Source organism: Anastrepha ludens, chromosome 2 (assembly GCF_028408465.1).
Source record: "Anastrepha ludens isolate Willacy chromosome 2, idAnaLude1.1, whole genome shotgun sequence".
NCBI lineage: Eukaryota > Metazoa > Arthropoda > Insecta > Diptera > Tephritidae > Anastrepha > Anastrepha ludens.
The window spans coordinates 160,977,574-160,992,813 of NC_071498.1; the positions used below are offsets into that span (position 1 = coordinate 160,977,574).

Here is a 15,240-nt window from a genome sequence, read left to right on the forward strand (position 1 = left end):
ATTTTATTTTTTTTTCTTATTATTTTATTATTTTTTTTTATTTTTATTATTATTTTTATTATAATTTTTTTTATTTTTATTAATGTTTTTTTTTTTTTTTTACCTATACTTTAGTTTATTTTTCAATTTTTTAGTTAATATATTTTATTTTTTTTATTATTTTTTTATTTATCTTTTTATTACTTTTTATTTTATTTTAATTTTTTATCATTTTTATTTTAATTTTTTTAATTTTTTCATTTTTATTTTTTTTTTTTTATTATTTTTTTTTATTATTTTGTTTATATTGTTTTATTTTTTATTTTTGTATTTTTTTTAATTTATTTTTTTATTAATTTTTATTTTATTTTAATTTTTTTATCATTTTATTTACATTTTTTTTTTTAATATTTTTATTTTTTTTTTTTTTTTAGTTTTTCATTTTTATTTTTTTATATTTATTATTTTTTATTTTTTTTTTTTACTTCAGTTTTTTTATTTTTATAATTTTTTATTTTTTTATACTTAGTTTTTTTTTATTTTTAAGTTATTTTTTTTATTTTATTTTTTTATTTTATTTGTTTTTCTAATATATTATTTCATTTTATTTTTTTAAATTTTATTTTTTGATTATTATTTTTATTTATTACTATTTTAATTTTTTTATTTTTTTATTATTCAATTTTTATTTTTACTTTCAATTTACATATTTTTATTTTTATTATTTAATTTTTTGTTTCGAATTTTTAAGTATTTGATATACATATATTTGTAAAAAATGATCTTCCCTCCATTTATTTTTATTTATATATATATACTATATATATAATATATTTTTTTTTTTTTGTAAACATTTGTTCATTTACTATTTATTTGTTTTTTATATATAAAGAAAATAATTGCATAACTATGCTAATTTATAAATTGCAAATAAAAAATAGTTTTGATTATATGTATTCGTACGTAATTATAAATTACATTTTTAGTAACTTAATAATAAACAAAATTTTTGGTTAATAAATGCTACTACACATAAGTAAAAAACCAAAGTACCGGTTACAAGGATATGTTTAAGAAATTCAATAGAAAAAAATGGCATCTGTTAGTGATTAACACACTTGTAAATGTCTGAGTAAATTATTTTTGAGTGCAACATGATTTTTGATAAAAAAAAAATTCAATATCTAAAATAATACTAGCATTTTTACACATTAAAGTCCAATTGAAGTTGGGTATTAGAGAAAAGGGAATAATATTTGAAGCCTAATGGTTGTGAAGGTATTTTAAATGTGACGTAAAAATTCTTTTACACACTTTTTTAGAATAATTCTTAAAATACCAAAAAAAAAACACATTTGTATATCGAAACATGAACGCCTCCAAAGGAACAGTGCAAAATCGAAATGCATTTTTGTTAATATGAAGTGATTTCTAAAATATTCATCCTTCCCTTTAAACACCTGCAAATTGATTCAGTTTTATGACATCTACACTGGAAATCAACGGGTTTCATAAAAGAAGTTTCAAATATTCCGGATGGTGCTGTAATTCAGCGAAAGAAAATTTGAATGAAAGAAAAATTTCAATAAAATTCACTCGTAAGAGAATTACAGAATTACAGCAACTGCCCGCTTAATATGAAATTGTATGTATCAGCAAAAATAATTCAACTTCTCAGAGATTCTATCTGTTATGAGTTTTTAGCTACCTCTACTGCTACGAAAATGTGTATGCAGTAGGTGTATGTGAGCATTTGCATCAGTAGAATATACGCAAAAGGCGTACAAAAATATTTGAGACAAAGTTTTGCATTGTAAACTATAGAGAAAATGCCAAGAAAGATTCTCCAATTGGGATTTCCTTCTGAATTTGAGCACATTTATAGGTGAACTTTGAGAGATTCCATGCGATTTATTATGCGTCGACGTAATTCAGCATATCTGTAAGTTATATCAGTTAAAAATGCATTGGCATAGACTTAAATTTTGCTCCACTTCAAACTTTACCTTTCTCTGACTTTGGCCACTTCGCGCTCCAGCTCATCATCGTAACGTTCTAAAATTGCACGGCACTCAGGCAGGGATAGATTTATAAATTGAGCAACCTCATTGCTGTGAAAATTTTTATTGAAAAAAAAAAACAGTTAATTGCACACTTTGTTACGTTTTACTTAGGCATTACCTTATTTCATCCGTCTTCTTTGCATCGACCAGAAATAAGCGCGCCACATCCTCATGCGGCCCCATCATGACGCGCGTCAACAAAGGATAATCAGTCTCTTTCAAGCGTTTTTGTTCGCCATTATCGCGTATAATGAAGAGCGAAAAATTTTGCGCGGCACTGTCGACTTTATACTTTTCGAGCAATAGATTTATGACTTCATTGGTGGTGACCAACGATGTTACCCACACGGACATTTGTGAGCCGTAGGGTGGAGTGAAAAACGAGGTTTCGCGATTATAAAAGTGACCATTTATAGAACAGCGTCGCTTCAATTTGGTACGCGATCTGTAAGGCGAATGAGAATTTAACTTCTAAATGATAAATAAATGTAAACACAAGGTGGCGCAAAATTAAACGACCCTTTTAGAAGATTTATAATTTTTGCAAATGGCGTCGCACGTCAATTATATTTGACACTTGTGAACGATACAGCTGCAGTATACAAACAGCAGAGCAATGGTGGGCGGAAAGGTGAAAATAAAGATTTCCATCACTCAAAATCATTGTTTTTTTTACTTAGTAAAAAAGTTATTCAAAAATAAAATTGGATGCTTAGATTGAATAGATTCTTTATGAGGTTTGCACCTCGACCTCACGATCTTTTGTGCCCTCTACTCATCACAGTACGTCAACCAGACCCAGTTCCCCTATTAAACTCAGAATAGAGCTGGGTTGGATTGAGCGTATGTGCCTTTCTTCTGGCTGCAAATGGCCGAGATGTCACAACTTGCTCCGCGCTATAGCGCTGCATTCCAGGAAAAGATGCATTGGAGTATCCTGAGATTGGTCGTAGAAACGACAAGAATCCGTAGACCAAATCCCGATCATGTGCAGATGACTTCGCAGTCTACAGAGGCCAGTGAGAATGCCCGTGAGTTTAGGGTATTGAGTTATGGGAGGGTTATGAGTTTTTTAAATCTCTTTTGGTTGTACCTTCGCAGTCTGCAGAGGCCAGTGAGAATGCCCGTGAGTTTAGGGTATTGAGTTATGTGAGGGTTATGAGTTTTTTAGACCTCTTTTGGTTGTACCCTCGCAGTAAGGATTTTGAAGGGTGTATCCCCATAGTTTGGTGCCGTCAAATCTTCCTTACCCCTAGCTTTTCACTGCTGAGCTTCTCCTTGCTGGTGTGTTGTCCCATAGCAAGGAAGGGCTCAAGATCTATTAGAGGCGAGGCCGCAACCTCTCACGCCAGTGTGTCCGCTCTTTCGTTCCCAGCCATGAGTGCCGTTTGACTGTTACTCATAATGGCAATTCGCTCATTCCGGACATTTCTGTCTAAGTTTATCTCTGCACAAAATCATCCATGCCATCTTCGCTTGGAAGATGCTTGGAAAACTGTCCATCAACACAGAGCGTTTGGTTCTGGGGCCGTTGTTGTTGTTGTTGTTGTTAACAGCTTAGGTAGCCGTCAGTGCAGGCATATCATCGGTCGTCTTCGTCTAGCTCATCTAGGGGTAGGCCCAGGAAACATGCTGTTTCGACAGGTTGGGTCCAGAGGGAGAGGGGGGTTAGATGAGTCGGTTTAAGGGGGCATGTGAAGAGGTGGTTAGTGTCGTGCGGGGTACCTTCACATGCCGGACATGTGTTTGGTATGTCGGGGTCGATTCTGGATATGTAGGAGTTTAACCTGCTACAGTATCCAGAACGTAGTTGTGCCAGTGTTACACGAGTCTCACGGGGAACCTGGAGCTCTTCGTCTGCAATAGGTGGTGGTTGGACTCCGATTACGGCATTCACAGGACGGGAGTTCAAGAAGGTGGTAACGGTCTCCCGGTGAATGTCGTTTATTGACTGTCTAAATACTGTCCGGTCCAGTAGGTTGCGGTCAGTTTTGCCCTGGATTTCGTCAGCGTAGTCTAGGAGGTGCAGGGATGAAACCTGCGGTAACATCCAAGTAGGAACTGCTTGCTGAGCAGTTTGTTGTGCTCCACTACTGGGAACATTTGTGCCTCGTTATGTAGGTGTTGGATGGGTGACATCAGGAGGCACCCGGTCGCTGTCCGATTGGCGGTATTTTGACAAGTCTGTAGCTTTGTCCACTGCGAATCACTAGTTCCAGGCGACCAGACACGCGCAGCATAGTTTAGAACCGGCCGGCCAATTGCCTTAAATGTCGAAAGCAACAGTTCTTTGTCTTTGCCTCAAGTGCTGCCGGCCAGCGATTTGAGGACATTGTTGCGATTTTGGACTTTAGTGACAATTGCGGTTGTGTGCGCAGAGAAGGAGAGCAAGCTGTCAAAGGTTACACCCAAAATTTTGGAGTTATTTACCGTCGGAATTGGTGTATCATCGACTTTTACCTTAAGGGACAGCTTGACCTCCTTTGTCCAGGTGGTAAAGAGGGTCGCCGTGGACTTGGTGGGAGAAAGTTGGAGATTCCTCGCAGTAAAAAAGCGAGAAAGGTCGGTGAGGTAGTTGTTCACTTTGGAACACAGGCCATCGATGTCATTGCCCGACGCCATTATCGTGCAGTCGTCAGCGTATGAAATCAAAGAAAATCCCGCTGGTGGTTGGGGGAGCCGTAAATTCCAGCGCCTATGCCTTCTGTGCGGCTTCGAGCCATCTGTGTACCAGCGCAGGGTACACTCCTGAATTTTCTTTTCAAATGCAGGTCTACTCCAGTTTAACTTATTGTTCACTTCAATTTTGAACTTCTTTTCGAATTTGACTACCTTAGGGATATCATCTCTGGGTGGCTGGGCCTTCGCACTTCCATGTGTTTAGATGACATCATCTGATTTGAATGCTTAATTTTGCTCCACCTTGTTTAATATTTTCCCCTAAACCTACCTCCGGTTGCCACTACGCCGCTTTATGGCGGCCGCGCCCGTTCGTGGTGGTCGCCGCAAAACTACACCATCTTCAGTAACGTGTAACGGTGGATCTGCATCATCGTCTTCGCCATTGTGAGCAGCACCAAGGCCTCTGCTGCGTTCGCCTTCCGTTTGCGTAAGCTCATCACCCCCCACGGCACCACTATTCGTCACTGTAATTGATGGCCCCTCTGTGCGACTGGAATCCGCTTCACTCACACTATCTTTTTCCTTATCCCTCTTTGCCGTCTCTTTTGGATAGCAATCCATTTCGATTTTTACATAACGCGGCGGCACATCACTGCGTCGAATGGTAGCCGAATGCTGTGGTTTCAACGTGGAATCGTCATCATCGCTATCGGAGCAGTCAAAACACGAAGGCCCTGACTTTGAGCGATTAATGCCCTTTTCAAAGTGTTGATGCCTAAGATGGTAGGATGATCGATTTTGTTGCTTGCTACCAGTATTGGCAATTGAGGCCGAACCACTTTTCTGCAAGGCATACATGCGTTGCATTGAATGTGGATTGGCGGTGCCGCTTTTCAAATGAAGCGTATCGTTAATTAAGTTCGCATCGATCGAACGCAAGGCATGTTCACAATTGAAACTTTTGCTCATCGGGCTTTCACCGTACAACTTGAGGGAATCGTGTATCCTCGACGGATCAATTGGTTGGTTGCGTTTTAGTGAACCTTCATTGGGTTCGCGAAACGAATTGGCACCATTCACATAATCGAGATGTACACTACGCTTAAATTCTTCAAAATCCATTGGCTTAAGTGTAGCATCATCGGAGGACTCAAAGTTATCAACTGTTGTAGTTGTGGTTGTGCTGGTCGTGCCCGAAGTGGATGTATTTATTGTCGCCGAGTTGGCGGTGACAAAATTATCTGAAGATGTGCTGCTACTTTCACTATTATTGCTAGTGTTGTTCGTTGTAGAAGCAGACGTAGGCGTCAGTGGTGATGGCACCTCGCTGGTGGTATTTGTGCTTTCGGTGAGATTATGTGCTGAAATAGTTTTCGATGGCGAGCTCTCGCTGGAAGACGTTTGCGATGATGGCAACTTGACAGGCATCGTTTCGTATATTTTGTCCTTTTCGCTAATGCGGCGTTCCACCTAAAAAAAATTGGTTTACGTTATTTTCGAAGAGAAAAAGTTGAAGCGCACAAGTAAAAAAAAGGTAGAAGCAAGGAATACAAAGAGAAATTCGTAAGTTATATCTTGACTGATTTTGATGAGTTCCGCCGTAGCCAAACGGATTGATGAGTGGCTGCCATTCGGAGTGATTCGGAGTACATAGGTTCGAATCTCGGTGAAACACCAAATGAAGAAAGTGTTTTTCTAACAACGGTCGCCCCTTTGCAGGCAATGGCAAACCTCCGATTGTATTTGTACCATGAAAAAGATCCTCATAAAAAATATCTGCCGTTCGGAGTCGGAACAACATCAAGACGCACGCCACAATAGAAGGAGGCAACGAACTCAAAAAAGGGTGTAAGGGCCAGTTATATATACGAGTAGCCGTAGCCGAATGGGTCGGTGCGTGACTACCATTCGGAATTCACAGAGAGAACGTAGGTTCGAATCTCGGTGAAACACCAAAATTAAGAAAAACATTATTCTAATAGCGGTCGCCCCTTGGCAGACAATGGCAAACCTCCGAATGTATTTCTGCCATGAAAAAGCTCCTCATGTTGTTGTTGTTGTTGTTGTAGCAGTATGAGCTTTTATAAAAAGCTCCTCATAAAAAATATCTGCCGTTCGGTGTCGACTTAAAACTGTAAGACCCTCCATTTGTGGAACAACATCAAGACATATAGCATAAATAGGAGGAGGAGCTCGGCCAAGAACTCAAAAAAGGGCGTAAACGCCAGTTATATATACGAGTATATATATAATTTCTTAAAGCGCAATTCAACATAACCTCATATGTCCTCATCTTTTACCTGCAGCAAATCATCAATTTCATCCCATTCCAATTTCTCCAAACTATCCAATTTTGAAGGCAATGTTGCCGAAACACAGCTTGTGGATGCAGTTGTAATTGTTGTATCGGTACCACATAAAGTGCTAGTCGACTCCGATTGATCGTCGTCAATCGCGCGTCCATTGGTGCCATTTATTAAAGGCAACGCAGCACCGTCTGTGACGCCAGTTGTGTTGGCGGAAGCTTCCTCTGGAGTTGTGGGTAAATCCGTCAAAGGATATTCATTTAAACTGCACGAATCGAAAGTCATGCTTTCCGACAGAGAAATATCCGTTGAAAGATTCTCTACTTCACTTGCGGTTGTGGGCGCTTCCAACGATTCACTAATATCGTTTTCCTTATCCGATGGGCTGTCCTGCAAAGTTAAATTAATAAAAGTAAAAGAACGCAAACACACATTTTTTATATGCAAAACTCACATCAACTGCTTTAGAAACGCGCTTGGAATTCCTTTTACGTACGACCAGCGTACGCTGATCATCATCCTCTTTCAGATGAATCACGCCATGCACGCCCCATGAAATGCGCAGCGCGCCTTCTAGTATTAAACGGTTATTCACCTCGCGGCTCCGTACTTCCATGCTTTTATTGTCGTAAAACTGATTGTACACCTAATTTAATGGACGAAGGAAATGAAGGTTGAGCTCGCTGTGAAGCGTTTCCTTAATATTTACCTTAAGCTTGCTTTCTAAATGATCCCTGGGCAAAACAGGACCACCATTACCAATACCAGAGCGCTGTGTTCCCTTTACCCCATAACTCTTATGCGATTCCACACGTGTGCCATGCCCAAACAGCTGCGGTCCGAAGAGCGCACCGTAGCATGGCACGTGACAGTAAGGCACTCCTTTATGCTGTGAAGTGGTTTGAAAAAAATATATAAAGTGCTTATTTTTTATATCGAAAAAAAAACACACCTCGGCATGTTGGCCTGGGTTTAGCCGCTTGCCGCACTCCTCGCACCGTAAACACTCCGGATGCCAATCATAACCGAGCGATTGTTTGCGCTCCGCTAAGACAATAGAAGGGTTTTAATTGTCAGTTAAATGTAAGTTAACTTTTTCAAGCCGGCTTTATGCCTGTGAAGTAAAGAAAGAAACTTAAGCTTACCAAAGTAGACAGGCTTTCCACATTTGTGACACTTCCACATATTACTGACGCTTTGTTGGCTGTTGGGCTATTGTCGCGGCGTTGCAGGGACAAGGTATGTGCGGGAATATTCGCCGTTGGCAGCGACTGGTTCGTTGCCCTGCTTCCAGAATAGTCTGAATAAACTATGAACAGTGCGCTAATAGCCGTCTTTGATTTTACCCTTTTACTTAGTTTCGATTGAACGCGTGACGTATATAATTTTACATAAATATGCAAATGAAGGTAAAATAGAAACCAACAAAACACGCGAGAAAATGAATAGTGCAATATAATTGGGAAAAACAAGAATTCACAAACCGAATAGCTGAGGCACGCAACCGATCAAGAGAGAACACATAAACGGAAACAAATTAACCACTACAAAGGGCGATGAGGTTGCTGAACTGACTGAGTTTTCATGCCTTTAGCTAAGTTTTCTTTTTACGTAAAGAGCCTTTTGATTTAGTAGTTATGATGCGTTTATTTTATTTTATTTATTTTTTCTTACAAAAACGTGTAATTATTTGTTCCTATCCACTTTATGCCCGTAGTCAACGCCAACGCAAATGAGCAAAGTATGTAATACAATCAGCAGAATTGTGTATATTTTACGGGATATATATGGCTGTAACGCAGCACTTCGTTTGCTGCCGCTGCAAATAATTGTTTATTTCAATTTATTGTTTATTTTATTGAATACTATAGGTTTCCCGACCTATTTGGAGGTGAAAATAAAACAAATCCATTGTTTGCTTCACGAACAAGGCAATAACAAATTGTCGTAGTGTTGCCATATCAGAAAAATTAGAGAAGAGGAATTAAAGACAGCAGAACTCTTATATTTCGTAAAAGTACGTTCACATATGCAGTAATTAGCACAAATCCACAAAATTAATATACCCGTTCACATATGGCAGAGTGCCTGCAAAATTTACAATCACCTGTCAAGACTTTTTTGGTGGTCCGAACGACTGTTGGTTCTACGTTACCGAAACGACGCGGACTTATATCAGGCCAAGGACTGTCACTCCAGCAGCATTCCCCGTATGTAAGTATGGGGAATGTTTATGCTGCTACAACAACAACTGTTTTGGTGAAATATTTTGGGGTTTTTAGTTTGTTTAATTATTATTAACGATATGAAGAATAGACAAAGAGAAGGAATAGCTAATTTAATTGTGCAATTAGTTGATAATAATAAACAGTTGAAGTAAAAAACGTCTACTGAGGTTGCAAAAAATTATGGCAGCAATACGAATGCGAAATTCGATATTACATTTTATAATAAGTAATAAGAGGAGAAAGAGGAAGGCCACCGTACCCGAATGGCTTGCTGCGTGACAACCATTCGGGATTCAGAGAGAGAACGTAGGTTCGAATCTCGGTGAAACACAAGAATTAAGAAACACATTTTTCTAATAGCGGGCGCCCCTCGGCAGGCAATGGCAAACCTCCGAGGGTATTTCTGCCATGAAAAAGATTCTCATAAAAATATCTGCCGTTCATAGTCAGCTTGAAACTGTAGGTCCCTCCATTTGTGGAACAACATCAAGACGCATGCCACAAATAGGAGAAGGAGCTCGGCCAAACCCCCAAAAAAGGGTGTACGCGTCAATTACATACATATAATAAGAGGACAAAGCATTTATGGATACGCGCTTTTTCTGTAATATGAATGCATAATTAATAATATAATAATAACAAAAATTTCATTACAATTATGTCTACAAACCTGTTTTCTTTGCCAGCGTCCATTTCACTTAGTTTTCACTTTGACGTTTCTCTTTACATTCGTAAACATAACTATGGATGATACAGGATTGTATGAAAACAAGTGTGGTAATAATCTAGGATTATTTTTTAATCTCAGATTTCGGGAGAGTAATTTTGTATGGTAATCTCGCCTTTTAATTACGGATTAGAAGTTAATCTCGAAAAAGTAGAAAATAAATAAACTTTTTCCAAAATCTTTAATTTTAACCGTCACTCTGCTCTGCGCGACACCTTTAATGTGAGCACTTACGCATTGCCAGGTTGCAAGAAAAGTTGTCTAATAAAACAGAAATATATAACTAAATGCAAAAACAGAAATCAATAAAATCCAATTACAAAAAAATCCCTGTACCTAATTAACGATGCCTGTAAAAAGTCAGTTGCTATAAAACAACAACAAAAAGATTGAAGCGGAATATACTTACATACGACCCCGGAATTACCTGAGTTTAAGCGTCTCCAAGGATTGTCACTACAAGGATGATAGATTTCAAGGTTTGCTTGGTAAAAAAAAACAAATTGTTCAGGTGAACTTTACCTGCGATGTCACTTGGGACATGTTATGTTTTGTTAAACACATCCCCAGTGACGTCAGCCTACTTGTCAAATTCGCTGAAAGCCAAACAAGGGTCCGGTACGTAAACCTCAAAATATCTTTTCACCATACTGTCACTATACTTCGAAGTTTTTACCAAAAATGTAATAATATTCTACGTTCTTACCAAAATTATAGAACAAAAACTGTAGATTTGTATACCATCTTAACAAGGAGTACTCTGTTTAATGTACGCTTGACATGGTTTAGTCCATGCAACATGTGACGTGATGCATCAACTTATTAAATATTAAATATCTATCCGCCAGCTAGAGCGCAACCGCATTAAAACGCTTTTTATTACTTCATTATAGCCAAATTTTATTACATGTTTGGTACATTCCGTTTCATACGTTTTCGCCTGAAAGTCAAGCATAAACTTTGATAATGCTGACCCGGTTTTATGATAAAATCAACTTGCCGCAAATTTTTGCGCTTATGGTCGGTGTTTTTGGAAATATTCTGCTCAACTCATTTGACTGACGTGACGTGTAAAACGTACCGTGGTGCCACAATTTATTGCCGCATGTAAACAAAAAAGCAACAGTTGTTCTTGTCGTAATGCTAATATCATATTTCGTTGCGCATTAACCGGTTTTGTTGGACGGGGAAATATATTATAAAATTAATGATTATAGAAGCGAAAGCGGGTTTTAATATTCGTAGACGGAGGGTGCAAATGTAACTTCGGGATCGCAACGCGCATTCAATTTTCAGGGCAACGTGATTAAGCCTAGCCTTTTCTCTACTCTTTCAAGCTTTAATGGAAAAGGTAAGGGGCAATTGAATTTACTGAATTAATTTAAATTCTATAATTTTTTTCTGTATCTAATTTGATATTATAAAAAATACCATCTGTAAAAATTTGCGCAATACAAAATTGTTCATCTTTAAATAGTATTCAAATATCACCGCACTTTCCATACGATAAAAGCAGAAAATTAGCGGTTTTTGTGCACTCCGGCATGGCGTACGGCACATATTTGGCGCCTTCGGCTCAAATACACATAATCTATCTTGCCTTCAGTTAAAGTCGTTGCCGCTACGGACGGAACGGATCCTTTGTGGCGGGCCTATTAGTAGGTACGTTTCGATTTGCATGGTGGTTTAATTATGTCAGCTACACAGGCTTACGTCGGTGGCCAATTGCACCATTAGTAGTACACTAGTATATCCGTACTCTGCACATCTTATATCAACTCTGTGTATTGTTGTTTATTTTTCTTGTTATTATTTCATAGCGCTGTCGCTGGCTGCATCATCGAAAACGTCAAAGGCATCAAAAAACTGCCATCACTAACTAATTCGCAAAAAGTCAACTGGGTGAAAGTGTCTGTTATTACCTGGTCTCAGTCTGAATTTATTGAAATTTTCAGATGTTTAAGCATTTAGAAAATACTATTCAACTAAAGTATATTTTATAAGTAACAAAGTAGAGTAAATAGCGAAAGAAAAGTGAAAAGAGTATTTGAAATGCAAAGCATTAAAGATCTAGGAAAATCGCAATTATGTACGCGCAGATAAATCATTGAATGTGTAGTGTAGATTTTTATATGACGAGTGTGATAGAGCAACAGCTGAAAAGTGAAATAAGTGGTCAAATAATTTGAGTACACAGGAAACATATATTGCTAGCCAAAGGAGTAACAGAGTGGTGCTATATTGATCAATTGCAAATAGGATAATACGTGCAGGATGCGTGCCACCATAGAATTTGAGGAGTGTCTGAAAGATTCACCGCGGTTTAGGTGAGTAGACGAACCAACAATAAACCTAGTGTGAAAAAAAGAGGATGTAATACAAGAATGACATCGTGGCTATGACTGCTCTACGCCCCTTTTGTTCTTATTGCGACTCGGTTTTTTTTTTGTTTTCTTCATTTTATTGGTGCTGCTATTTGATACAATTACAAATGCGTACATATATTTTGTTTTCGTCATCAATATTTGCTTCCATGTTATCGTTTATACTTGTGACATTTCCCTTGGATGTATGCATATTGTGTGGCTACATCATATTCGAATGAAGAATCGAAAGGCGAAGCAGTTTACTATGTACACAAATTTATGCAATTGCATACATGCATACATACATACATACATATTTATATCTGTGTATAGTCATGCAAATGCATGAATGTATTTCGCTGCTATTGTTCATCGCTTTGCATGTTTGGAATTTTGCATGCCAAACACCAGCTGCTGGGTCACCGATGCCACTACCAATGCCAGCGCAGCCAATTGCCACACGTTGTCGTATGAGACTGAGTGACGCTTAATCATCAACGAATTCCAGCAAAACAATAAAAAATTAGCAATACGAATAATCGTGAAATGCTACTTGAAGCAAAAAAGATGAAAACAAAAAAAATTCGTACATGGAAACAACTCTGTACGTATGCATGTATATATGTATGTATATGCTAGTTTTGAGAATATATTTGCTGATAATGTGGTTATCATTGTTGTACTATTAAAAACAAATCGGAGAAACTTTTTGGAATTTGCATTGAATGCTATATTCTATAAATTGTATTAAGTTTTTGTTTAGGAAAATATTTATTCCTGTATTTAAAATACTAGGTAGAAATTCAAGGTACATTTGTATGTATGCACAGCATTCCAAGGTATTTTATGCTGAACAAACATCATAACTTCCCAAGATAACATCGTTGGCTACAAATAAAACCAAAATAGAATTGTTTAAAGATAACTAACACGAAAAAAGTGTTTTCGTAAGGCATTCCGGATGTCCTGACATTTGTCAGTATCAGCCCTTAGTCAACTTCTACGTTAACAAAACACTTTCGAGCAGTTTACTATTATATTTCTTTTAGTCGCAAAATCTGAAAAAACTCGTTGCATGGCGATATCAGTTATCAGCAGCTAACTAAATAAAAATATGTTTTTACTTTTACTTAGGGCTTTTCTTCTCAACATTTTGGTCTTGTGGATTATGACACTCTTGCAGAAAATTAGAGATTTATGCCCCACAACAGTTCACCGCGAACTTGGTTGACCCATTGAAACATTTTGTTAATACTTTTACTTAATTGCTCTTTGTTCGAACTTAATTTTTGTATAGAAGACACAATCACACTTCACGTCTGAAGTAATAAAACCACATTTCTTTATCAAAATTTCAAGAATTTTTAGCATAGAAAACTTAAAAGAGAAGGGAAGTTTTATACTTCAATAATAGTTATTTATTGGGCTCTACGCCTCATAATTAAAAAAAATTTTAGTTTTTATAGTAATGACTTAGAAAATTTTTAAACTCAAACGGAATTGAATCTGTGGTAATTTGCAAAATGAAGTCCGGAGAAAAACCAAAAAACAGTTATCAATTCCATTAAACTATGCCGAAAAGATACACTGTCGGGTATACCGTTTTGATCAAAAAGTTCCCGGAATATTCTCAGAAAAATCAAAAAACTATTGTAGTTTATGCCTCAAAAGTGATATTATAGCCTTCAAAGTACTCCACATCAACTGTAACGCTCTTATACCAGTGCACAGTGGTCCAAAATTCAATTTTTCAACATTTTTGAAATAAAAATTTGATAATGCAGATGTTTTCTTAAATATTCAAGGCAGATTTCCTGAAAATATTACTTAATTTAAAAAATTTTTCATTGTAGTTTTTTGACTTTAAACATGAAATTGTATGCAAATCGTACTTCATACAAGAGTTTCATTTTCATGTCTGCAAATAAATATTACCATTTGTTTGTTTACCAAATATTGAAAAAAAAAAGATAATTGAATATATTAACGGAAACAGTAATAATTCTCTTAAGTTGTGGTACAAAATCCAATTTTTTTTTTTGAAATTTCAAAATTTTTCGAAATTTTTTTTTTTAAAGATCATTTTTTCGAGTGGTCCACACCGGTCCACTTGAAATCAACATGAGTGATGTAGCCACATATTTCAGCTATGATCTCAAACTGAAACCTGTTGCGCAAAGTTGCGCAAAGTAAAAATAATGTAGCTTTTGTGCATTTACCCACAGGCAAAACGTTACATATGGCTTATGCAATTTTGTGTAAAAGACAGAAAAAGACATCACAGACCCCATCAGGTCCAGGTCCACTTGAAATCAACATGAGTGATGTGGCCACATATTTCAGCTATGATCTCAAACTGAAACCTGTTGCGCAAATTAAAAATAATGTAGCTTTTGTGCATTTACCCACAGGCAAAACGTTACATATGGCTTATGCAATTTTGTGTAAAAGACAGAAAAAGACATCACAGACCCCATCAGCATTAAGAGACAACTAATTCATGGGAGTTTAATTATTAAACATGCTTTGCTGCCTATTGGCCAACTCTCCGAAGAGGCTCAGGAAGCAATACACGAAAAATGTCGAGAACTGACACAATGACAGATTTATTAAATGCTTTCCTTGGTTCATCAGATGTAGTTATAATATCAAAATCTAAGGTTCCGAAAAACAAGCCAAAACCATTTTCAAAAAAGGTTCTTGCGCTTTTAAATTTGAAAAATGATCCAGCCTCAGAAAACAGCTCATGAGAAATTCAAAATTAAAAACAAAAAAACAACTAAATATCCAAAAAAAATTTAAAAACTAAAACAAAAAAAAAAAAATTCAAAATTAAAAATTAAAAAAAAAAATAAAAAATTAAAAATAAAAAAAAATTAAAAATGAAAAATAAACAAAAATTAAAAATTAAAAAAAAAATTAAAAATTAAAAAAAAATAAAAAAAATCT

General features: G+C 36.6%; 2 protein-coding genes across 3 annotated transcripts in view; one reads left to right on the forward strand and one right to left on the reverse strand.

Annotated features, from left to right (window-relative positions):
• Positions 1–878: 878 nt before the first annotated feature.
• On the reverse strand, positions 879–8,899 carry LOC128855707 (uncharacterized). Its single transcript, XM_054090842.1, has 9 exons — positions 8,116–8,899; positions 7,923–8,017; positions 7,680–7,859; positions 7,425–7,616; positions 6,965–7,360; positions 4,993–6,134; positions 2,161–2,487; positions 1,986–2,090; positions 879–1,919 (listed from the first exon to the last, which is right to left on the reverse strand). The coding sequence occupies exons 1-9, from the start codon at positions 8,153–8,155 to the stop codon at positions 1,859–1,861; spliced, it is 2,538 nt and encodes an 845-aa protein (XP_053946817.1). The 5' UTR covers positions 8,156–8,899; the 3' UTR covers positions 879–1,858.
• Positions 8,900–11,757: 2,858 nt separating this feature from the next.
• Positions 11,758–15,240, forward strand: part of LOC128855708 (arf-GAP with coiled-coil, ANK repeat and PH domain-containing protein 2) — a 37,139-nt gene continuing 33,656 nt past the window's right edge. The window contains exon 1 of one of the 2 annotated variants that reach the window (XM_054090843.1): positions 11,758–12,252. In XM_054090843.1, coding sequence (XP_053946818.1) covers positions 12,200–12,252 — 53 coding nt within the window. In that variant the 5' untranslated portion in view covers positions 11,758–12,199. The remainder of the gene's footprint in view (positions 12,253–15,240) is intronic. The other variant, XM_054090844.1, reaches the window with a different exon arrangement.

Coding starts and splice junctions, on each gene's coding strand:
- LOC128855707 (XM_054090842.1), bottom strand. CDS start 8,155: ATGTGGAAGTGTCACAAATGTGGAAAGCCTGTCTACTTTG. Junction 2,488..4,992: donor CGGCGTAGTGGCAACCGGAG/GTAGGTTTAGGG, acceptor TTCGCCTTACAG/ATCGCGTACCAAATTGAAGC. Junction 1,920..1,985: donor GTGGCCAAAGTCAGAGAAAG/GTAAAGTTTGAA, acceptor TATAACTTACAG/ATATGCTGAATTACGTCGAC.